This window comes from Palaemon carinicauda, chromosome 4, assembly GCF_036898095.1.
Source record: "Palaemon carinicauda isolate YSFRI2023 chromosome 4, ASM3689809v2, whole genome shotgun sequence".
Lineage (NCBI taxonomy): Eukaryota > Metazoa > Arthropoda > Malacostraca > Decapoda > Palaemonidae > Palaemon > Palaemon carinicauda.
In genome coordinates, this window is record NC_090728.1 from 72,376,658 (window position 1) to 72,403,423 (window position 26,766).

The 26,766-nt window shown below is 37.5% G+C and overlaps 1 protein-coding gene across 1 annotated transcript in view; it reads left to right on the forward strand.

Moving 5' to 3' along the window:
* LOC137640009 (N-acetylglucosamine-6-phosphate deacetylase) overlaps positions 1-26,766 on the forward strand; it is a 175,482-nt gene that overhangs the window by 132,079 nt on the left and 16,637 nt on the right. The window contains exons 6-7 of the mRNA XM_068372360.1: positions 17,742-17,830; positions 18,061-18,199. Coding sequence (XP_068228461.1) covers positions 17,742-17,830; positions 18,061-18,199 — 228 coding nt within the window. The remainder of the gene's footprint in view (positions 1-17,741; positions 17,831-18,060; positions 18,200-26,766) is intronic.

Genomic DNA, 26,766 nt, shown 5'->3' on the forward strand with positions numbered 1-26,766 from the left:
ATCGATGAACTTATCGAGGACCACCACGAGGAGTTGACGACGGACGACTTGAAGGAGTTAGAGACGATGCAAGTGAGTGATGTTCAAGAGCAGTTCTCTAGCGGTGATGAGGAGGATGTTGCACCTTTGAAAACGGCAGACATCAAGGAAATTCTTGCATGTTTCCATAAAATGGCAGACTACGTCGAAAAGGAACATCCAGAAAAAGTTTATACCAACCGTGCGCTTGAACACTGCAATGACGTTTGCCTAACGCATTTTAGAAATGTGTTGAAAAGTAGGCAGAAACAAGCTTCAATGGATAGTTTCTTATTAAAGAGGCCAGCGGTATTAGTAGGCCAAGACGAAGGTGAAAGTAAAGAAAAGAAACAGAAAAAAGAAAGTGATGAAGAAGTAGAAGGTGAAAGTAAAGAAAAGAAACAGAAAAAAGAAAGTGATGAAGAAGTAGAAGAGATTTAGAAAATAAGAAAAACGTAAAGTTATAAAAAAGCAAAAAAAAAAAATTCAATTTTAAGTTTTATGTTACCGTTAAGTGTTAAAGTAATTTTTTCTTTCATTTTATAGTTTTCCATACGTAATGTTAAGTGTTAATTATTTCTGCCATTTTTTTATTTCGTAAAGTTTAAGTGTTAATGTGTTAAGTGTGTAAATTACTGTACGTAGTCTGTCACTTGTTACGTTTTCTGCCTTATGCCATCCTCCTCTGCCGCGACTTCGCTATCGGACATCGTCTCAATCAAAAGGTAAGTTTCAACTTTTTTGTTACACTAATTAACTGTAACCTTTTTTTCAGAGTGTACAGGTATCAATCATTAATTTAGGTGTACGTACAGGTAACAATACACCTTCACTGATCTAAATGCTTTACGTACATACAGTACCGTAACTTTTATACAGTAGTAAAGAAAACGGACCGTTTTCTTTGGGCTTGGGGGGGATAACTTGGCTATAACTACATTATTGAATAATCTCATAGTGGTTTCTGGAATGGATTAGGCTGTTTTTAAGGTTGTGTTAATTATTGAATGATAGAAATGGCTTCATTGCATGTTTATTACTACAGTTTAGCGTGTTTATGAAAGAAAAGGTGACTTTTTATAAGGCTTGGAACGGATTAGGCTATTTACATGTAAAACGCGACTCAGGATACGAAAATATCAGGATACGAAACCGCATCCTGAACGGATTAATTTCGTATCCTGAGGCATCACTGTATATATATATTTATATATATATATATATATATATATATATATATATATATATATACATACATATATATATACAGTATATATAGCGATATTTTCACTTATGTTTCAAAATCTCGTATGTCTGGCAGAAATGGAAGCCATTGTTAAAGGGTATGTGAACAAAAACTACGAACTACGAGAACAGCAGCCAAAGTTTCTAAAGACGGATAGAAGTTATAATGCATGTGTTTTCACAATGTCCTCGGGAACTTTATAGTCAGGCCAATGTTACCTAAGTTCATAGAGAGAACAAAAAGTAAGCAGAGAACAAGAAAAAAGAACCAAGAAGAGAGGGAAACATGAATAAGAGTACAAAGCTGAAACATGCTAACTAAAACACTGGCAACAATGAGTGATCGCTGGCAACTCATGACATCCTTACGCCAAGTGTAATGGTAAACTTAGGGTTTAAATACCTCGTTTAGGGTGTGTTTATGTACGAATAAACAATAAAAGTTATCATAATGTTATCTTGATTTCTTTAAGAAAAAAGCGAACATTTGTTGCAAATCTTTGGGAGCTCATAACTCAAAAACATACTTATTCACACTTAGGTACATTTTTCTAACTTATTTGTAGTTTGATTATAGAGAGAAAGATATCTTTGAAAAGAGGAATAAAAACCCCACAATTTTGTGAGACAGAATTTTTATTTTCTTTTTACTTTCATTTTCTCAATTATTTTGCGTCCAGACGAGGAAAAAAGATAAAAATTCATAATAAAAAACAAAAAGGAAAATCAAAATTCCGTCTCTCAGAATACTCGGTTTATAAAGTGGTTTTTATGGTATAAGTTCCAATACAATTGGTGTCATATTAGTGGAGAAAAATGTATCCTTTTTTTAATTATGATTTTTGCTAATACTGTATATCAAAATGTTTTTGATCAAATGACTTGAAATTTTGATATGATGAATGTATTATTTATGTCTAAAACATATAGAAATGGTGTAATTTGGATCATTAAAAAACAATGGCGAACATGGCAGACTGACCCCCTTAGCTCTATTCGGGGAAGGATAACCATGGCTTGTCATTAACGCGTCCCTGATTTATACACGATATCTCTTGGAATATTCGCTCCGGAGGTCAGAACTCCGTTGATACCTCTAAGGCAAATCTCTCTGATATATCACTCGCAGAAATATCCAAGTAGAAGCTGCCAATGAGGAACTTCCATCAGGACTACATCGCTATCTCACCCAAAAGTGGATTTTTCCTTTGTCAAAATCTGTTTTTTCCTTTTCCACCAGTCTTGATATATCTCCTTTCCTTCTTCTTCCCTGTATGTCTTTTATACCTATTTTGTCCATACCCCTCTCATTTTCCCACATTCTTCTGTTGTCATATGTATTCCATCTTTCAAAGGATGTCACCTTCCACTCTTATGATATTGCGGTCAGTGGAACTATTTATATATGATCATTCATGGTAGGCAGTATATCTTAGCAATCCATGTTTGCCAACGGTTATATAAGCGGATGAGCAACTTGGAGTAGTAACAAGAACTCTGGGTGTGGAAGAAATGCCCCCCTAAATCTCGATGAAATCACTGGCAGCAGGGTGATGGATTGGGTTAAAAGCGATAGACAAGAAGTCTTTTCGGCTTTTACTTCTGATGCCTGGCAGTTGATCTTACTGGAATTACTATGGAACAACAGTGGTCAACTTCCCTTAATTAGATAGGCTCTGCACATTACAAGAAATTGGCTACCTTTGAAGAATTTAGCCAATGAATCCTCTATGGATTTAGTCAGTCAATGGAAAGCAAAAATGACAGAATGGCCCGCAATACTTGGAGTAGCGGGGTGCTAAGAATCTCCCGGTTTATAAATACTAAAGAAAAGCAATATTGGTAATTAAAATGTTAGAACCACGAATCAGATTGGGAAGTTACAGCAAATGAAGAATGAATTTCTGAAATATAGTTTAGATATCTTGGCCCTAACTGAAACATCTTGTAAGGGGATTGGTAAAGAAATCTTAGACCAAGGCAATATATATATATATATATATATATATATATATATATATGTATGTATATATACTGTGTATATATATATATATATATATATATATATATATATATATATATATATATATATACACACACACACACACAGTAAGAACGAACAGATGGAGTTGGAAAAGAAGGGGTAGGAATGATAATGACACCAAGATCAGAAAAGGCATTAACTGAATGGAGAGCTATAAATAGCAGATTGTTACTTGCAAAGTTTAAATCAAAGCAGTGCAATATGCATATTATAGTTTGCTATATGCCAACAAATAATTCCCCTAAAGAAACGAAAGATGAATACTATGAATAACTGCAGTGCAATAGATGAGATCTAAGATAGCGATATGAAAATTGTGATTGGTGAGTTCAGTGCTAAGGTTGGAAGGAATAATCAAGGTATAGAGAATGTGATGGGTGTTGAGGGTCTTGGCAAAGTTGTAAATGAAAATGGGGCACATTTCATAAATTTTAGTTCAACAAACAATCTTATTGGAGGTACTCTTTTCCACCACAAGGACATCCACAAATACACGTGAAATTTACCATATGGCAATTACAAAAATCAAATAGATCACATAGCCATTAAGAAAGAGAGAAGGACGACTCTGAGAAATGTAAGAAGTTATAGAGGTGCACATATTGGTAGTGATCACCACCTTCGCATTTCCACACTGAAATTAAAAGCACCCAACAGAAATGTACATAGAATACCTAGGTTTGATACATCTAAGCTGCTAGAACAGGCTGTCCAAGTGGTTTAGTCTGAGGGCCACCCCCGAAAAAACAAAGTCAAGCGGGCCACCTGTATGCATGTAAGTATGAGTGTGTGTTTTGATGTATATAAGTGTGTATATATATGTGTGTATATATATATGTGTATATATATATATATATATATATATATATATATATATATATATATATATATATATATATATATATATATATATATTCTTACAAAGTTGGTCTAGAGTAGAGTAAATACGGTAGTTAATTCATGTATTTTATTTAATGTTTTTATATGTGCATTGCAGAGTTTAGCCAGCTCTGGAGATGAGTTTCTCTCGTGTAGATTTAGGTTTATTATGTAGATTACATAAGAAACTCGTCATTAATTTCATTGTATTCTATATTCAAGTCAGTATATGTAAATTTATGTTGTGTTTAAGAATTTACTTTTTATTTCACGTATGTTTGTTACAAATTCTTACGTAATGTGTTTGAGTGTTATGTAATCCATACGAGATAGGAACAAGGACTTATGTAATGTTCTTTTATATTTTTTTATGAGGTATTGCGTCATGTTTGAGAGGAAATGCGCAACTCTTTTGTCTGCCATGTGCCTTGGAAAATTCTCGTAAAACTTAATGGTATTTTTTTTTTTTATTTCGGGGACAAAGGTTGGGTGGAGCTAGCTGACTGAGAGAGCCTGACGGCGGTGCGTGAGTATGAGTTCGAGAGAGCAATACTTGGTAACTCTGACAACCTTAGCCCAGCCCCAAGCTACCAAACCTCAGTCCTGAAATCTGGAAGTAGCTAAGTTTCATATATAAAGTGACCCCAGGGTTGGATAGATCAGATAAAGAATCCCAGCCTTAAAACAATGCCCAATTCCCACCTCTCTCACATTCTCGCATCCAACTCAGTGTATTGTTTTAAAAGTGTTCAGTTAAATATCAAAGTTTTGGTGTGACAGGTTTTTGTAAACATTGAGAGTACTTATAAAGTCTCTTAGAGTTTTTGAAAATGGCCCTCTAATAAGGTGATAGGTATTTGTATTGTGATCTGGTTATCTATTTTCATTAAGTATCAAACTTAAATATAGTATTCAGATTTAATTTCAAGTGAAACAAGTGATTGTATCATTTTCATAAGTATTATTTCTTTGGTCTTAGTTTAAGGTTTATTCAGATTTAATATTACAAATTAAGTGAATATATAGCTTTAATATCATAACATTTTTGTCTTATTCTAAGTTTTGTTCAGACTTAATATTTCGAGTGATTTATTTTGCTTTAATGTAATTTTTTTTTCAAATTGTTGCAATTTATTTAGAATATATTTATTTTTGTTAAGAGAGTATTATTTCAATCATCAGTGTTTATTACACCCTCGCTCGTATCCTATGAAGAATTGAAGTAAGAGTTCTTTGAATAATTCTTGAGAATAATAACCCAGTTTTAATTTTGAGTGTACTTAAGAGACCTTTAGATATTCAGTGTTTTATATATTGTGCTGTCGGGGAATTATTTAATTGTCTCAGAGTTTGTGTATTAATATTTTCTAGTGTAACAGACTTAGATTAAAAGCAAACAGGTGAGTTTGGAATTTGAGAAGTTGTTTAGCTTGCCAGCTGTAATATATATACTGTATATATAATATTATATATTTGCTTCCCAGACATGAGCCCTAGTATAATATCCTTTTTTTGGTACCCAGACCTGGGAATCATCATATAATATTAATATATATGTGTGTATATATATATATATATATATATATATATATATATATATATATATACAGTATATATTTATATATATATATATATATATATATATATATATATATATGTATATAAATATATATATTAATATATATGCATATATATATATATATATATATATATATAGATAGATAGATAGATAGATAGATAGATAGATTAATATATATGCATATATATGTGTATATATATAAATATATATATATATATATATAATATATATATATATATATATATATATATGTATATATGTATATGTGAGTATATATATATGTATATATATATATATATATATATATATATATATATATATATATATATATATATATATATATATATAAATATAAATATAAACATTATATATATATATATATATAAATATACTGTATATATCGATGTATATATATATATATATATATATATAATATATATATATACATATATATTTATATAAAAATATATTATATATATACATATAAATATATATATATATATATATATATATATATATATATATATATTAATAAATAAATTTCTACCTTATACTTGGGATCGAACCCTAGCCCCTTCTAATGAAAGGCCTAGTCAATTCCAACCATGCCACTAGAGGCCATAAAAGAAGTCGGAACCTAACTGCTAATCTGCAGTTCAGGATTTACCTGGTTAGACATCAGTCTCTTTACCAGCGAGTTTTCCCTGACTTCCGGGCCCACCAAGTGACACGATTGATAGTAATTCGTTCAAATTACCCCTAGTGAGTCAATATGGATAAATATCAACACAATATCGTGCTCAAATTAAAAAAAAATTCTACTTCATACTTGGGATTGAACCCTAGCCCCTTCTAATGAAAGGCCAGGTTGATTCCAATCATGCCACTAGAGGCCATAAAAGAAGTCGGAACCTAACTGCTAATCTGCAGTTCAGGATTTACCTGGCGAGACATCAGTCACTTTACCAGCGAGTTTTCCCCGACTTCCCGGCCCACCAAGTGACACGATTAATAGTAATTCATTCTAATTACGCCTAATGAGTCAATATGGATAAATATTCTGAATTAATTACTGTGAATAATAAACCAAGAAAAAAAAATTAATTATAAATTTTACAGTTTAATCTGTCAATTCATTTTCTATCAATCTGTTGTGAATATCCTTGCTTCTTGGTTTGCAACAGGTAATCCCAAACCATACGAGGTAGAGGGATGGTGCTGGCCCTGCTGCCAACTCACAGTTTCAGAATAAATCAAGAGAATCTGAAATGAGGGAAATCTTAATGTAAGAAGGGACTCTAATCAAATTAACTTCATAAAATTTCATGTAAAACTATTAAGAAATTGACTCAAGTAAAATATATATATATACATATATATATGTATATATATATATATATATGTATATATATATATATATATATATATATATATATATATATATATAAATTAAACCTCTAAATGCTCAAGAGCAATGCAAATATATGGGCATGTCCATTCAAACATACGTAAAAACAATGAGGCAACGAAACACGAGATTGAGAGGCTAAGCAAAACTATCTGGGATGAAAGTAGTTACTGGGTTTACCCGGCAGGCCATAAATAGAATATTATGGTTTGAAAAATATAAGTTACTACCTGGTAAATATAAGTTAAAGTATTATGCTAGCTCCAGAAATATTAATGTTGCCTTTAAATGAAGGCCCAAAAGACGGTTATATAATAGGCTTACTTGGTAAATATAATTACATACATGGGTACCAATCGAATATGATTCTCTGTTAAATTCCATGGGGAAATTCTGTTAGGACATTATTGTTCAACAATGAAATTGAAATCACAAATGACAAGCACCAAACGAAATTTGCAACGAACCTTCAAATTTTCAGCTATCCTTTCTAGGTCCAAATTAAGCTGAATAGTCGTATTAGTAACTAGATGATATCGGTCGGCAATTTGTTTTTCGTGGAAAATGGTGGTGGCCTAAGGTGGATAATAGGCAACATTATTCTCCTCCCCACCCTCAGTACATGGGCCAGGTCACAGATACATTTTAGCTCTTCATAGTTCCTTTATAATGCACTGCACGAAAGATTAGTATGATCGTAATAACGATCTCAAAAAATCGTGCTGTGCATATTGAAATTAAGAATATCATAATTTGAAGCAATGGATCTCAAGATTTCCCTTTTACTAGAAGCCATTTTATCTAGATTCAGACTTTGGGTAACAAGAGTATCCTCAGTCCTGTCCCAAATAAGACCAAACAGTTTAACTTTAGTAGGTGTAGATTCTTTGGCATGTTCATCAATTATACTTTGGAGTTTCATCTCATTTGTGACAAATTGTTGCAATGAAAACTTATTTGGCTCAAATATGTCCTTCAACTGATTAAATGCCCAATGTAAAGTATAAGTACTATTTGTTGTATAGGCACAATTATCCATGTAGCAGAGATCATATATACATCTCTTGAGATCCCTAATTAATTGGGTGTCATCTGTAATATCCAAAATCAAAATTTTGTATAGCCCAAGAAGTAACATTGCTGGACTTGGTTTTAGCCCAAAAGGCAATCTAACATGTTTATATGGAGCAAGAGAAAAATCCTGCTTGGCAGCATTCCTAAACCAATAAAAAAGAAGTTTAACCTGGTCACTCTCTGGCAGTTCAATCCATAAGAAAGCCTTTTTCAAATCAAAATAAAGAATTTTTTCATCAAACCTAAGCTGCAAAACAGCTGTCGAGACCTTCCTATTCAAGCATGGGCCTGTCAGCATTGCTTGGTTATGAGACACAGTCATTGGCTTATGAGTATCTTTTTCTGAGAGACTTGACAAATATGCAATTCTGCATTTTGTTGATTCCTTATCCATTCTGAAAACAGGCTTATGGGGTAGGAAACTGAAGTTAGGATTCTCTTAAAGAAACTCTGGTAGGTTGTCAACCCTTTTTATTATCCCCAGGTTTTCTTGTTCCCTGAAGACTTCATCCATCATAGATAGATGCTGTCTATTTCTATACTTTCTTAAATTAGAATTCAAAATTAATTTGGATAGATATTAGTTATTTCCCAGGAGATGTGACACTTCACTGTTCCAGAGGAGAGGCATGACTAACCTTCCCTTCTCATTCCGGGTAGTTGACTCCAATACAAAATCAATTAGCTTATCATGGGACGCAATTGAAGTATCATTGTAATTATTGTCATCATAGTTTAATATTCTGTGCCTTTCTTGGAAAAGAATATTATCCACAGCTTTCTGCAGTTCTGTCTCATTAACCTTTCCCTTTTCATCCACAACCGATATTTCAGGATTACTGTCTAGGGAAATAGGACTCTTAGCAGAATTTTCCAACACGGGGCAATATCAGAATCTCCAAGCTTACTTACAACATTACATGACAAAAACTGAGGCCTTATGCAGGGTAAATACTTCAAATTATCTGAGATTATGTCACCTTGGCCACAAAGCATAATTCCATATGAACTTTCAAGATATACTGAAGGAACAGTGCCACCAAAAATCTTGGTACTTACAGGAATTGCATATTCACAGTCAGTTCCCAGCAATAAATTAATACTTGCAATTTCATCATCTGTAGCTTTCAAGAATATGTCAGCAAGAGAATAGCCCCTTTTAGAAAACTCATGAACAATCTTCCCAAGACCTGGAAGGTGGAGTCTAGTTTTAATTTCAGGAATACAAACTGCCTCAACCATGTGACATTCATGCTCAGACATCAACTGAAGTCTAACTATTTTGGTATTGAAGGTTCTAGACTCATTAAACCCTTTCACAACTAAACTGAAATTTGGATTAATCACCTCAAACCCTTGCCTATCTGCTAAATCACTATCTACAAATGTCATCTGCGATCCACTATCCTTTAAGCATCTTACCAGTGAACCATCAGGAAGGGGTGAGCTGAATGTGGGCAAGATAGAACTAGATACCTCAGTCACGTGCAAGGTATTAAGATCAACGTATGCTATACCGTTATGCAACACTGTATTTAGGGTATCAGTTGAAATATCTGATTGCCGAGAATCTCTACTTGGGCACAAAAATGAAAAGTGCCATTTACTACAATGCTTGCATTTGGTATTAAACCTATATTTACAATCTTTGGTTCTGGGAAAATTTGCGCATTTACAGCATGCATGCAAACTTTTAAGCTTCTCTGTCTTTAATTTACGAGAGGCAAAATTTGGGCATTTACATATTGGATGATCAGAAGACTCCCCACTCTTACTACAAAGAATGCATGCACGAAATCTACTGGGAGCAGATCCATCCAAGGGCTTAACATTTGCTGCAAAACTAGAAATAGCACCATCAGATTCATTGGACTTTCTTTTCCTTTTAAATTTCTCTTGGGCTTCGACATACCGTTCTGTAGTTTCAAATATGTGATCATCAATTTCCTTTAAAGAAGGTTTAGATTTTCCTATGATCTGAATTAATTGTGACCTAAAGCTTTCATTTAGAGAGCTCCAATAAAAGAACTGAAGAATGACATCCACAGAAACTGAAAGATTATTGAAGGTATCTCTGATCATTTTCATCTCTCCAATAAGCTTATATGGGTCATCCTGGTAAGGAAGTCTTAGCTCTAACAACAATTTAATACTATCATACTTCTGAATAATTACTGACCCAAATGCTTTCATAAGCAGTTTTTTGGCATCCTTATATGTTCGACTCCCTGAACTCAAAGACTGAATAAGTGTAAGGGGTTCCTTCCGAGTCTGTCTTTGAAGGTACAAAAGCTTTGTGTAGGAGTTCAAATTAGCTCTACCAGTTATATCCTCAAAATCTCTAAAGAACTTCCCAATACTCTCTCCCCTAGCATGACTATACTGTACACTGGAAGTGGCAACTCTGGAAGCTTGAGGTTGTTACTTACATCATTACCATCAGATATATTTGGAACACTTTTGAGCAATGAAATGGCATTAGTAATTTTCTCATCATATTCATCACAAACTCTTAAGTTCAGCAGAAAGACCACCCTTATCCGACTTCCAAATAAACTCAGAAATCTGTGTTACAGTCATCAAGTTTCTGTCGTAAACTATCCAAAGAGAGAATATTTTCTTTGACCTCACATAAGCTGAAAGATCCACAGTTATCCTGAATATTCTTACACTTTTTGGTTACTTTCGTCCTGTGGTGAGCTCGGACAGATTTTAAATAATTCAAGTCACCCATCATGTATGAAAATATGAAGTACTACTAAAATAACTGCAATTTCAGATAAACAAAGTAATGGGTTTACAACGCGATGTGCAATATTAAATGTTACTAGATAATATTCAAATCACAAATTTTCTCAAACGAGTAACCTAACAAGAGCAACTTAATATACCCTAGAAATTTAATACAATACACAAGGAAATTTGCATATCCAGCGACACAAATATGAAACATGAAGAGTAAATATGACCCTAACCATGACCTTAGGTGAGGAGTTCCACGAAGCAAGGACCCACAGAGTCCCCCACGTTGGGCGCCATATTCTGAATTAATTACTGTGAATAATAAACCAAGAAAAAAAAACCAATTAATATTAAATTCTAGTTTAATTTATCAATTCATTTTCTATCAATCTGTTGTGAATATCCTTGCTTCCTGGTTTGTAACAGGTAATCCCAAACTATACGAGGTAGAGGGATGGTGCTGGCCCTGCTGCCAACTCACAGTTTTTAGAATAAATCAAGAGAATCTGAAATGAGGGAAATCCTCATGTAAGAAGGGACTCCTAATCAAATTAACTTTATAAAATTTCATGTAAAACTATTAAGAAATTGACTCAAGTAATATTTATATATATATATATATATATATATATATATATATATATATATATATATATACATATACATATATATATATATATATATATATATATATATATATATATATATATATATATATATATATAAAGTAAACCTCTAAATACTCAAGAGCAATGCAAATATATGGGCATGTCCATTCAAACACGTAGAAACAATGAGGCAATGAAACACGAGATTGAGAGGCTAAGCAAAACTTTCTGGGATGAAAGTAGTTACTGGTTTTACCCGGTAGACCATAAATAGAATATTATGGTTTGAAAAATATAAGTTACTACCTGGTGAATATAAGTAAAAGTATTATGCTAGCTCCAGAAATATTAATGTTGCCTTTAAATGAAGGCCCAAAAGACGGTTATATAATAGGCTTACTTGGTAAATATAATTACATACATGGTTACCAATCGAATATGATTCTCTGTTAAATTCCATGGGGAAATTCTGTCAGGACATTATTGTTCAACAATAATTACTGAAATCGAAATCGCAAATGTCAAGCACCAAACGAAATTTGCAACGAACCTTCAAATTTTCAGCTATCCTTTCTAGGTCCAAATTAAGCCGAATAGTCGTATTAGCAACTAGATATCGGTCGGCAAGTTGTTCTTCGTGGAAAATGGTGGTGGCCTAAGGTGAATAATAGGCAGCATTATTCTCCTCCCCACCCTCGGTAAGTGGGCCAGGTCACAGATACATTTTACCTCTTCATAGTTCCTTTATAATGCACTGCACGAAAGATTAGTATGATCGTAATAATGATCTCAAAATATCGTGCTGTGCTAGGTAGTGGTCACGTCTTCACTGTCCTTCTCCTTCCGAGCTACTGCTGCTCCAAGGTATTTTGGGAATGGGGTCGAAGCTGGAAGATAACCAAACTAGGCAGTAACTAGTTACAGGGTTAACGTAATTAACTACCTTCATTGCTGTTTGCTTGATGCTTGTTATAGTTAAGTCAAAAGAAAATCAATTTACCAAAAATTTATTTAAATGATGAAGGAAATGGATATATTTACCAAGCAATTACAATAGAAGAACAAAGACACCCAAACAGCAAGATATAACTTTAATAATTAATGCTTATTTTAGAGCATAACAAAGCAATAAAAGCAAACTACATGAAGAATACAAGACTGGCTAATAATACTACGCAAGATAATGAAAATCTCTTCAATTAATAAGAAGGAAAAACTAATGATAAACCTAACTTTCCAAACAATGAATATCAACACAATATCGTGCTTAAATAGAAATAAATTTCTACCTGATACTTGGGATCGAACCCTAGCCCCTTCTAATGAAAGTCCAGGTCGATTCCAACCATTCCACTAGAGGCCATAAAAGAAGTCGGAACCTAACTGGTAATCTACAGCTGAGGATTTATCTGGCAAGACATCTGTCTCTTTACCAGCGAGTTTTCCCCGACTTCCCGGCCCACCAAGTGACACGATTAATAGTAAGTCATTCAAATTACCCTTAATGAGTCAATATGGATAGATATCAACACAATATCGTGCTGAAATAGAAATAAATTTCTACATCATAATTGGGATCGAACCATAGCCACTTCTAATGGAAGGCCAGGTCGATTCCAACCATTCCACTAAAGGCCATAAAAGAAGTCGGAACCTAACTGCTAATCTGCAGTTCAGGATTTACCTGGCGGGACATCAGTCTCTTTACCAGCGATTTTTCCCCGACTTCCCGGCCCACCGAGTGACACATTTGATAGTAATACATTCAAATTACCCCTAATGAGTTATTATGGATAAATATCAACACAATATCGTGCTCAAATAGAAATAAATTTCTACTTCATACTTGGGATCGAACCCCAGCCCCTTCTAATGAAAGGCCAAGTCAATTCCAACCATGCCACTAGAGGCCATAAAAGAAGTCAGAACCTATCGGCTAATCTGCAGTTCAGGATTTACCTGGCGAGACATCAGTCTCTTTACCAGCGATTTTTCACGAACTTCCCGGCCCACCAAGTGACACGATTGATAGTAATTCATTCGGGGTAATTTGAATGAATTACTATTAATCGTGTCACATGGTGGGTTGGGAAGTCGGGGAAAACTCGCTGGTAAAAAGACTGATGTCTTGCCAGGTAAATCCTGAACTGCTGATTAGCAGTTAGGTTCCGATTTCTTTATGGCATCTAGTGGCATGGTTGGAATCGACCTGGCCTTTCATTAGAAGTATGGATGAATATTAACACAATATAGTTCTCAAATAGAAATAAATTTCTACCTCATACTTGCGATTAAACCCTACCCCTTCTAATGAAAGGCCAGGTTGATTCCAACCATGCCACTAGAGGCCATAAAAGAAGTCAAAACCTAAATGCTAATCTGCAGTTCAGGATTTACCTGGCGAGACATCAGTCTCTATACCAGCGAGTTTTCCCCGACTTTCCGGCCCACCAAGTGACACAATTGATAGTAATTCAGTCAAATTACCCCTAATGAGTCAATATGGATAAATATCAACACAATATCGTGCTCAATTACAAAGGAATTTCTACCTCATACTTGGGATAGAACCCTAGCCTCTTCTAATGAAAGGCCAGGTGTATTCCAACCATGCTACTAGAGGCCATAAAAGAAGTCGGAACCTAACTGCTAATCTGCAGTTCAGGATTTACCTGGCGAGACATCAGTCTCTTAACCAGCAAGTTTTCCCCCGACTTCCCGGCCCACCAAGTTACATGATTGATAGTAATTCATTCAAATTACCCCTAATGAGTCAATATGGATAAATATCATCACAATATCCTGCTCAAATAAAAATACATTTCTACCTCATACTTAGGATCGAACCCTAGCACCTTCTAATGAAAAGCCAGGTTGATTCTAGCCATGCCACTAGAGGCCATAAAAGAAGTCGTAATGTAACTACCAATCCACAGTTCAGGATTTGCCTGGCGGGACATCAGTCTCTTTACCAGCGAGTTTCCCCCAACTTCCCGGCCCAACAAGTGACACGATTGATAGTAATACATCCAAATTACCCCTAGTGAGTCACTATGGATAAATATCAACACAATATCGTGCTCAAATAGAAATAAATTTCTACCTCATACATGACATCGAACCCTAGCCCCTTCTTATGGAAGGCCAGGTTGATTCCAATCATGCCACTAGAGGCTATAAAAGAAGTTGGAACGTAACTGCTAATCTGCAGTTCAGGATTTATCTGGCGAGACATCAGTCTCTTTACCAGCGAGTTTTCCCTGACTTCCCGACCCACCAAGTTACACGATTGATAGTAATTCATTCAAATTACCCCTAATGAGTCAATATGGATAAATATCAACACAATATCGTGCTCAAATAGAAATAAATTTCTACCTCATACTTGGGATCGAACCCTAGCCCCTTCTAATGAAAGGCCAGGGCGATTCCAACCATATCACTAGAGGCCATAAAAGAAATTGGAACCTAACTGCTAATCTCCAGCTCACGATTCACCCGGCGAGACATCAGTCTCTTTACCAGCAAGTTTTCCCCAACTTCCCGGCCCACCAAGTGACACGATTGATAGTAATTCATTCAAATTACCCCTAATAAGTCAATATGGATTAGTATCAACACAATATCGTGCTCAAATAGACAAAAATTTCTACCTCATACTTAGGATCGAACCCTAGCCCCTTCTAATGAAAGGCCAGGTCAATTTCAACCATACCACTAGAGGCCATAAAAGGCGGAACCTAACTGCTAATGTGCAGTCCAGGATTTACCTGGGGAGACTTCATTCTCTTTACCACCGAGCTTTCCCCGACAAGGAGAACACCATGGATATCAAATTATACTTGGGATACTATAAAAAGGAGACAAAGACCGAAATTGATTGTTGAAAGTTTTCGAGGAAATAATGAAAATTGCAAGGTAGATCAAGCTAAGTATTCCAGTATTGATAGTGAAGTTAAAAGAAAAGCCAGGAATGACTGGAGAGAATATTGAGACAGGAAAGCAGATGAGGCTGACAAAGCTATGAATTATGGTAGTGGCTATGGTGTAAGAATTGCTCATAAAATTATTAATGAAATTTCTACAGGAGCAAAGAAGAAAAAGCATAAACCCATAAAAAAAGAGATGGACCTCTTACAACAACAGAAGAAGAAGAAAGGCAACATTAGATGGAACACTTAAGTGAGGTCATGAATAGCAGATATGAAAGGAATACATTAATTTGATTGATATACCTGAAGCTGATGAAGACCTTGATGTGCCCATGAATGAATTCAGTGTGTTTGAGGTCGAAGCTATCATAAAAAATTAAGAGATGGAAACCCACTGGATATGATGGAATAAGTGCTGAGATGATATTAGCTGAGAATGAAGTGACTCCCAGAATACTTGCAAGATTATTTTGTAGAATGTGGCGTGAAGGGGTAAAACCTAATCAATTGGAGCCAGGAGTCTTTGTGAAAATTGGCTAAAAAAAACATCTGACTGATATCAATAATTACAGAGGCATCACACAGTTATGAAAATATATAGCATGCTCATTCTAAAGAGAATAGAGAGAAAGATTAATAAAAAGATGAGAAATGAACAAGCAGGATTTCGAAAAGGTAGAAGTTGTACTGACCAAATTATCATTTTAAGACGTGGTACAGCAATGTGTAGAATTTAGAAATCCAATTTTGATGGCATTTGTGGACTATGAAAAAAGTCTTTTAAAGTGTGCACCTAGCCAATTTGTTGGCGAGTGTTATTATGGAGTTCCTCTTAAATATGTAAATTTAATTAAGTCTGTTCATGAGCATAGCAAGTGCAAAGTTAATGTTAGTGGAGTCCTAGCAAATGAATTTCCAGTGAACAGTGGAGTACGTACTCCAAGGGAATATGTTGTCACCTATGTTGTTCATTCTCTTGGATTTTGTAATGCATAAAACAGTTGGGATGGTGGAGACGGATTATACTGGATTGGTAACAGGAAATTTGCTGACCTAGAGTATGCTGATGACACTGTCATTACCAGAACACCACAGGACTTGCAAAGCTTGCTTGCCAGAATGCATAGAATATCACATGAGGTGGGGCTCAAGATAAATAGAAGAAAGACTGGTAATGAGAACAAAATATGGTTTGAAAGATGAAATATTGGAAGGAGAAAGGATTATTGAAGTGGAATCATTTAGATATTTAAGAACTATGATCTCTAATACAGGTTCTTTAGAATTTGAGTTCATTGAAAGATTGAAAAAAAGCTTATCAGACAATGGCTAGGTTGAGTAAAATTTGGAAATCAAATTGATTGAAATTTCATATAAAAACCAGGCTATACGTCAGTTTAATGAGATCTTTATTATTGTATGGACATGAGTCGTGGTATGACAATGAAACAATATCCAACAGATTTTGTAGATTTGAAAACAAAGCCCTCAGAAGCATATTGGGAGTTAGATGGCAGGACAGGAGTAGAAGTGAAACTATAAAAGAGACTACTCGGTTGCCATATATGGATGAGATCATGGTGAGGGGTAGATGGAGATGGTTTGGACCTGCTCTTCGCACTCCCCATGAGAGATTAGTTCAACAAACTTTCACCTGGGCTCCACAAGGCACCAAAAGATTTGGGAGACCCCGGCCTACATGGCTGAGGACTATGAAGCATGAAGTGGGAGGTGACGAATGGAGAAGAATTGATTTAAAAGGTCAAGATAGAGATTACTGGTGAAATCTAACCGAGGCCTTTTGTGTCAGTAGGCATAAAAGGAGATGGTGATCATCATCATATTTTATTCTTATTGTCAATCGCATTTTACCCTCACCATCAGATCAGCACATAGCGATATATGATGTGCTAAACAGGTCTCACATGGTAGGTGGTGGTGTAAGTAAACAGCAGTTTCTTTTAATGTTGCTCATTCCTCTCAGAATATTTTCATATTTGCATCTAAGCTTCTCCAATCTTAAGTGTTACTGTATCTTCTCTTTGGGACATTATATTTAGTATCCTTAACTCCTAGTTTTGAAATTTCCAGAATTACTGAACTTCTTGGTTACACTTTCCAATGATATATCCTCGCATATTCTTCCAAGAAGTCCATTCAATACAGAACAGTGTACAGTACTGTAGTAGCAAATGACAAATATCTCTCTCAGGTCATTCGTCTGGTAATCTGGACAGTGGAGAAGCTGCTGTAAACTGTGGAGCCTCTTTCATCACTCATCTTTTTAATGCCATGCTACCAGTGAGTTTTTGTAAATACAGTTTAGATTCAAGATTATATAGATAGCTCATGTGACATTTATTACTCTCACAATGATCAAATTAGGAGAACCTGATACAACGGACATACTATAGTTCAATTCGCATTGCTAATAATACAAGATCTTATATGTTGTATATGAAGTGAGTATATAAAATTCAATTGTACTTTATGTAATTGTAGTTTTGTTACATTTCAATGTTTTTCCTCAGTTTCATCATCGAGACCCTGGCCTCGTTGGTCTTCTTACCAGCCGTCATATTAAGCATCCTGTTCATTATGGAATTATTGCTGATGGAATGCATACTCACCCGGCTGCTCTCAGAATTGCACATCGTACACATCCAAAAGGTAACATAAACATGCTTTTATGACTCACAAGTTATACAATTTTTTGTAAATGCAGGTGATATTCCAAATTTTTGGTAGTATTATCGTAATTAAAATCACACTTGTAAGCATTTTTCTTCTACATCCCAAACTATACAGGTATGAAAAGTAAAGATTTTCTTCTGTACAATGAGACCTTGCCATTCACTGGGAAAGGTAACAGAGATAAATGCAAATGGATTAAATTGCTAACTATGCTGCCCCCTATGGTTATAGGATTACAGTACTTGCCCCCTTACCTAATCCCCTTTATGTACTCATGGTCGACTCACCACCCAATAGAAGACTTCAAAACAGCTGTGATTTGGTATAAGAAGACTTTTCAAAGTTAAAATATTTGCTGTAATTTGACAAAACTTCCTTTGCCAACTCATTTTGATGTCTACTATGGGACAGTGAATTTTTTTTTTTTTAATATGTAGCCTACCACCGTATTGTACTGTACACAAAAAATAGTAATAATGGGTTGTGATATTATGGAAGCACTGTGGAGATTATTTATTGCTGTCACAATCTGCCATTAAAGAAAAACAAATTTAGTATGGGTACTTTACTGGTTAACTCACAAACAGGTACTGAAGCATTTACCAATGACCGTTAAGTGAAGAGTACGTAACTGTAGACCATGAAAAGTCAAAATATGCTTGTCATCACTGCTCTGAACAAAAGAAATTGTTAAATATCTGCCATAAAATTAGGTTAGCTATATTCAACTGTATGAAGCCTATGGAACCCATGATGTAAACAAGACCTCGCTAGAGCTGGAAGATACTTGAAATATTTTTTACCTGTTCCTTGCAATGTGAAGAGGTTCTCGATCATCATCATTGCTGTACGTTTCCATGAAGTTGGAGAAAGGGTTGAGGGTTGAATAGATTCTGTGGTTGAAGAGGATGTTTTTTTTTTCTTTTTGTGGGATTAAGAACATTGTGATAGGGAGCTGTTTTCTTTTCCACTTAATTTTCTCCATTATATTTTTGTACAGAGAAAAAGCTTCTTCATAAATGTGAGTTCCATCTCCTCATTCAAAATGCACTATTTTTGTTTTGACTAAACAGTCATTCACTTTTCTGTTTTGTAATTATGAAAAAAGGAAATACAGTAGTAGTTTTAGTATAAATGAGCATTTCCGGAAATAGAAACTTTTTAAATCTAAAGCATAAACTTTATTGATCAATATTAATTTTGGTATAATAAATGGATTTATGAAAACAGGTGTTCATAGGTTTTCACATTTGCTAGGAAGAAGTGCAAAAGCATGTGGTAAACTTGAATGTTCAACCTGCACATGAATTGTAAATAGCTGATAAAACACATCAGGTGACACCTTGAAAGATCCACTGCCCAATTTTTATATTTTCTTAAATCCCAAATGCCATCATCTGTGATAGATAACATTACTCTATTTTCATCATTGGATCCACAATCACATCGGAGGAATCTCTGTCCGGAATCAAGATTTTGGAATTCAGGTGGAATTACGAATCCAGTCCTTTCAGATGGGAGTGTCGGGATACACAATGTTTGTTGCTTCCAATGTCGAACATTTCTACTTAAATGTTGCACATTCCTTAGCTCGGCACGCCCACAATTATCTGAAAATATAAACAATTTGCAATCAATGTACGAGTAGGGTGATTCGAATTCACAACTGCTTCTTTCAGTTCTAGGATAGCCACTTTAGCTTCCACTTTGCTCTTGGTGGAATGGTGACCATATTCATTAATCCGTTTTACAATTTCGTAGTTATGCTCCTTTGATTTAGTGTGTATCCGAGCTGTACACGATTTCTGTTTTCTTTCAATACATTCCCAGTAGATTTTTGTTCCATGATTTTTCTTTCCATTTTGATAATACACGAATTGTAGTTCATCAACTAGAATATCCTAATAAAATGAAAAGTTGTATTTTTTGTATAAATGATCAATAACAAAATGGAAATGGTCTAAAAGAACTATGTTAATTAATGGTAGTTTAAGCCCCATCAACATTTAAAAATTTCTCACTAGACAATGGCAATGTTCCAGCTGGCAATTTTCCCCACTGGCAATTTTCCAACTGACAATTTTCCGGCTGGCAATTTTCCGACTGGCAATTTTCCGACTGGCAATTTTCCTAGATCCGATGGGCCCTTACCGTAGACAGTATTTTTCGATGTATACAATATCTGACATCTCCCCCAACTCAGCTTATCAAGTTTGATACTCTATGTTCCTCTTCATTATTTTCATCTTCTTTTTTGGGCTCAGCCATGTCGTCCTGATGGAAGGTTCCTTTATGCAGCTTTCTAAGGGATATTTGGCTAAAGTGATACACCCAGAGAATTAACCACAGGTTTCCAGAATTCTAACTCCTGGCGCGAGTATCCTTAATATAACTTTTAAGGATATCGCATAATATCAGGGGACGTATATCTTGATACGACATATAGCAATCTTCACCCCGAATAGATTTTACGCTTTGAGGGGGAAGAGTGGCGAAATTGAAGGGAAGCCGTTATCAAGGTTACCCGGTGGATCCCCTCCCCGTACTAGTACGGCGAACTATTCCTTTAAACGTAGCCATTTAAGCACGGTGTTCTCCCACGTTGCTCTCGGTGTTGTTACTGTTTTTCAAGGAATATTACCATGCAATCTCCAGCATCTTCATCCTCTGGGAAGTTGAGTATTTAATCTTTCCTGTGTATAATTTTTGGCTCCCTTCTCACTGTTAAATTAACATAATTTAGGTGTGTTAAGTGGAGCAATGCCATCACCAGGTCGGCCATTTTAGGACCGCAGTCGTACGCCATAAATGCTTCATTTAGTTAGTAGTACGATGTCCCCGGTATTTAGCTACAAAGAAATTCTAGCTATTTAGGCAAGATTATACTAGTGAAGATAAGATCTACACATGTAATATTTCCTCTTCTGAATAAAACGTTTTGATCGTATACGATAGGGCCTCGGTGGTATTAGCGTAGCCGAGATCCCGACTCGAGTTAGGCTAGCCTAACGTGTTTTAGTATACTTCAGTAACGTTATCCCCCGTTTAACCTCTCGTATCGTTTTATTAATTCGGTCGGAGATATAGATATCTTCTAGAATTACTAGCGTAATTCGATACTCTTCTCTTTTAGAGAAAATGAGGATAAACCCTTTCTTCCCCCTGAGTGCTGCCAGCCCAGGCAACAACCCTATCTTCTGTCATGGCCTTTGAGTAGTGTACTACAGCTTGACTGGTATAATGTTTTCTGTTGATCTTCTTTGCCGGTGAGTATCCCGGCTTTGAAATACGACAGTAACTCAGGGTATTCTGTCTTGTTGCCGACAACGCTACTGATGGGGGAATAGTCATTCCCCTGCCGGTTACACCGTTGCCGACATAGGAAACTCGGCTTCCCTAGTCCACAACCGAAAGTGGGTAGTATAATTGCCGCCACCTTTCTCCCTTGTGGACTAGAAGACATGTCTTATATCCGGCAATGTCTCAGGCTAGGGAATCGTTATTCCTCTGCCGCCCAAGACGGCGCCGGTATAGGAAACTATGTTTCCTTGATTTACAGCCGAAAGTAGGAGGCGTACCTGCCGCCACCTTTCTACGTAAAATATAAGACCCTTTCCCTTCCCCTTCTGTCCTTTAGTGGCCGTCACGATTCCTGTGGCCGGTATTCTACAATCATCCCGCTTGTTGGGCTGACTGGGTTACTGGCCGGGCTCCTACAAAGGCAGTTAGGTTGCCGCTTCGACCATCTCCCTAACAGAAGCAAAGCTCTGGGAAAGGTTGAGCCGGCCCTGACGGCTGCCAGTGGGAAACCCATTGCTGTACAACTTTGAGTATTTTTCAGTCCTCCCTTGGACTGCCATCCACAAGCCCTGTAACCGGCAGTACAGCCGGCAACAGAAATTGTGGCTGGATGGAAGGTAGAATCAATGCATTCTCTCCCCTTCCATTTGAATCCTCATTCTGGAAAGTAGGCAGTAGAGACAGTAATTCTTTCTCTCTCTCTGTCGGCTAGTGCCGTCAGGCACTAGCCTAAGCCGGTAGCATACTGGCAAAACTACAGTATAAGACAATACAGTAGCCAGTATTCCTGCAGTATAACAATACAGCAGTTAGAAAACTACAGTATATAATGATACAGTAGTATGAATTTCCAACATACTGTGTATCCTTTCACAGTCCATTGTTGAGACCGTTTAGAAAATGTTGAGGTGAAGTATTCCTTCGACATTCTGATTTATTCTAGATCATCGGAACACCAATGATTACCCTTCAGTATTAATATTCTACAAGACTCCGGCTCTACGTACGAGAGTTATTCCACTCTCGTATTTTCCCTAATAAGGAAATTAGAATTATTAATATTGTGGGAGGTCACAGCAATTGCCTGGACGGGAAACACAGATATGTGTCTTTCCTATTTCCTTTCTAGCTTAATATCCTAAGCTATAATAATAATAGTAATGTATACTATTTTAATGCATGTGAAAATTTATCAGTGAGATAAATTACCCCATACTCATTTCACTCTTTCTTTCCTTACAGGAGGAGGCTAAGGTGAAGTGTCTAGTCCTGTTCTGCAACCACAAAAGTAGGGACTTTTGTTGCCACAAGATGTGCAGGTCTCATTCCCCCTGCTCCATTGCAACTGAAACCATGAGGTATTGGGATCCGAAGGGTTGCACCGTCTGCTCGGCCTTGATGACCGATGGTTTCGGTGATCCTGAGACGACGGAGTCGAGGGATACTGCGAGGGAAACGCTTTGTAAGTGGGTAAGAAGGTTCCAGAATATCTCTCCGGGACCTTACCTGCCAAACGAAGCTATGAGAAGCCTTCTGTTCCTTAAGGCCCAATCCGACGCGGTTGTGCCTCAGGCACAGGTCAAGCCTCCCTTCATCCAGCGGACGATAGAGGCTGACATCAACAAGGCTCTTGAAGGCATGGACATCCATCAAGAACGGATGTCGGAGGTGTCCTTAGACACTGAAAAGGATCTTCTACAAGAAAATCCTGAAGAAGAGGTGGCCCAGCCACCCGAGGAAGAAGAAGGATCTGTATCAACAATAATGGAAGACCCTCAATTTTCTGTGATGGCACATCAATCTGTGCCGTCAACCTCTTTGGCCCCAACTCCTCATTCGGACCCGTTGTTAACCAGGGGGGAGGTGCTAATGGAACAGCTGCAACTGATGATGGAATCGTTCCGCAAGGAACAACAAGAGATAAGGAGGGAAGTCAGAGAAGCGAAACGCATGGGCGTTTTTAGAGGCTCTCACAAGCCTATCAGAGTCTCCGACTTACCTCAGTGCTCCGAAACCAACCCCTGGAGGTATGCAGAGTATATGCCCATGATGAATGGAAAGTTATACATCTCTGAGAAGATGGGGGCCAAACCCTTCGAGAATCTCCAATTCTGGCCTAGCATTTCGGCTTACCTAGAATGTTACGTGAGATTGCGGGATGAACCAGCATCTCGAGAGGAGACGGAACCTAAGGAGGTCATGATCTTTGAACATGACAAGGCGCAAGCTCTCTTGACTAGTACCCTAAAGAAAGCCAGCTATACCAACTCGAAGGTTTCAGCTTTGAGCAAGAGGCACCCTACCTTCCTTGCTCCTTCCTCCAGAGCTTTTCCCTTTTCGGCCAAAGCTCTCAACTGCGTGCTAAAAGCAGTTGATGCGGGCAAACCATGCCTTACGCTAGAGGAATGCAGACCATTGTCTCTAACCCTGCCTACGTGCGAGAAGGAATGGAACGAGGTTCATCTAACCTTCTCAATCTCGAAACTGGATCCAGAGATAGCAGGACAACAGTTCAACGAGAACCTTCCAAAGTTGTCGGAACATCTTCTGAGAAGGGAACAGGAGACAAAATTGAGACTAGCCACCTCTTTGTCTCTCCAGAACTGTATGAAGATGTGTGCAGGCCTCTCAAACACCCCAGATATGTACATGGTCCTAGCCAAGATGCACATGGCTACCCTTGCGAAGGACATGTACGCTTTCGTAAAGGCCAGGAGGGCCTGTAGAGAGCATGTGTTTGCCAATGCAACGGTCAAACACGAGCCCAGGTGGTTGATCACTTCATGCATCTGGGACAAGGACCTCTACCCAAAAGAAGTAGTCCAGGAGGTAATTGCTAAAGCCACTACAGAGAATAGGAATAGGAACCTTCTCCAGAAGTGGGGCATGTCTTCCAAGAGGAAATCATCCTCTGACGCTGGTCCCCAACCTAAGAACAGGAAGACAAAGAAGCCACGTGTGTCTCACAGACCTGCACAACATCCTACTGTTACCATGAACACAGTGCCCCAAATGGTTGCCCAGCCGCAAACCACCTTCCAAATGGTGCCCCAGCAGCTGGTAGCTCAGTCGCCAGTTTTTAACGCAGGCTTTGAGGGGCACACCACTACCTTTCACCCTAAAGGCAGAGGCTCTCGAAGAGGCTCCTCAGGAAACCCCTCAAAGGGTAGAGGAGGACGTGGTCAGGGGAACAAACCATCTGGGTAGGAGGAAGACACTTCCACTTTCGGGATCGTTGGACCTTCGATCCTTGGGCCCACAGCCTAATCAAGAATGGACTCAGGTGGAAATGGAACAAAACTCCACCCCCTTTTCCTCAATTCTTCAAACACTCTACCCCCTTATTGGAAGAATATAGCTTAGAACTCTTAAACAAAAAGGTAAAAAGGAAAACAAAGTCCATTAAATTCCAGGGAAAGCTGTTTTGTGTTCCCAAGAAAGACTCGGACAAACTCAGAGTCATTCTAGACTTGTCTCCACTCAACAAGTTCATCGAGAACAACAAGTTCCGGATGCTAACCCTACAACACATAAGGACCCTGTTACCAAAAGGGGCGTACACGGTCTCAGTATACCTGGCAGATGCTTATTGGCACCTACCAGTCAGCCGCCCCCTCTCCTCCTACCTAGGATTCAAACTACAGAAGACAAATTATGTCTTCACAGCCATGCCCTTTGGACTAAACATAGCCCCAAGGATATTCACAAAACTTGCGGACGCAGTCGTCCAACAGGTACGCTTAGAAGGCATTCAGGTAGCAGCATATCTGGACGACTGGCTGATGTGGGCAGCATCCAAGACAGCTTGTCTGCAGGCAGCCATGAAGGTGATCCAGTTCCTGATTCATCTGGGCTTTAAGATCAACTATAAGAAGTCTCGCCTCTCTCCAGCTCAAGAGTTTCAATGGTTAGGAATCCATTGGAACTTGAAGTCACACCGCCTCTCCATTCCACCAAAGAAGAGGAGAGAGATTGCGGGTTCTGTCAGGAGACTACTGAAATCCAGCAAGATTTCAAGATGCCAACAGGAAAGATTACTGGGCTCTCTCCAGTTCGCAGCAGTGACAGACCCAGTGCTAAAAGCACAACTAAAGGATGCGTCAGGTCGCATCAAACGCTTGAAGAGATCAACAGAGATTAACACCGACCTTAGTGCGATCGCTTCTAAGGCCGTGGTCAAAGGTCAAGAGCCTGACAAGAACAATTCCCTTACAACCACCTCAACCTTCAGTGGTCATCCATACAGATGCCTCACCGGAAGGATGGGGAGGCCATTCCCATCAAAGGAAAGTGCAAGGGAATTGGTCACACCAGTTCAAGACCTTTCACATCAACGTTCTGGAAGCCATGGCAGTCTTCCTAGCGTTGAAGAAACTATCCCCTCACTGATCAGCCCACATCAGGCTGGTCGTGGACAGCGAAGTAGTAGGGAAATGTCTGAACCGACAAGGCTTGATGTCGCCTTACATCAATCACATGATGTTAGCCATCTTTCACTTGGCAAGGAAGAAAAGATGGCACTTATCAGCAGTTCACCTGCAAGGGTTCCGCAATGTGACAGCGGACGCTCTATCCAGGCGAAAACCGATAGAGACAGAATGGTCCCTAGACACAGACTCATTCTCCTCCATCTTGGAAAAAGTCCCTGAACTGCAGATTGACCTCTTCGCAACAAGCGACAACAAGAGACTACCTCGATATGTGGCCCCATACGAGGACCCTCGGGCAGAAGCGACGGACGTTATGTCCCTCGATTGGAACAGAGGGAATCATTTCTATCTGTTCCCACCAACAAATCTCCTGCTGAAGGTCCTCAACAAGCTGAGATCCTTCAGGGGAACAGCAGCAATAGTGGCCCCCAAATGGCCCAGAAGCAACTGATTCCCTCTAGTTATAGAACTGAAGCTGAAGCTGTTTCCTCTACCGAGTCCAGTTCTATCCCAACTGGTTCAGAAGTCGACTGTCTACGCTTCATCATTGAGAACCTAAAACCTACATCTCATGATTTTCTCGCCCTAGCAGCTAAGAAAAGGTTCGGGATCTCAAAAGACAACATCGACTTCATAGAAGAATACAAGTCAAAGTCAGCCAGAAGACAATATGAATCATCTTAGAAGAAGTGGGTTTCCTTTGTCAAAGCAAACAGACCGGCAAAAATCTTGATAGACTTTTGCCTTTCCTTCTTCATCTACCTTCATGAACAAGGCCTGGCTTCCACCGCAATAACTACGCGCAAGTCAGCT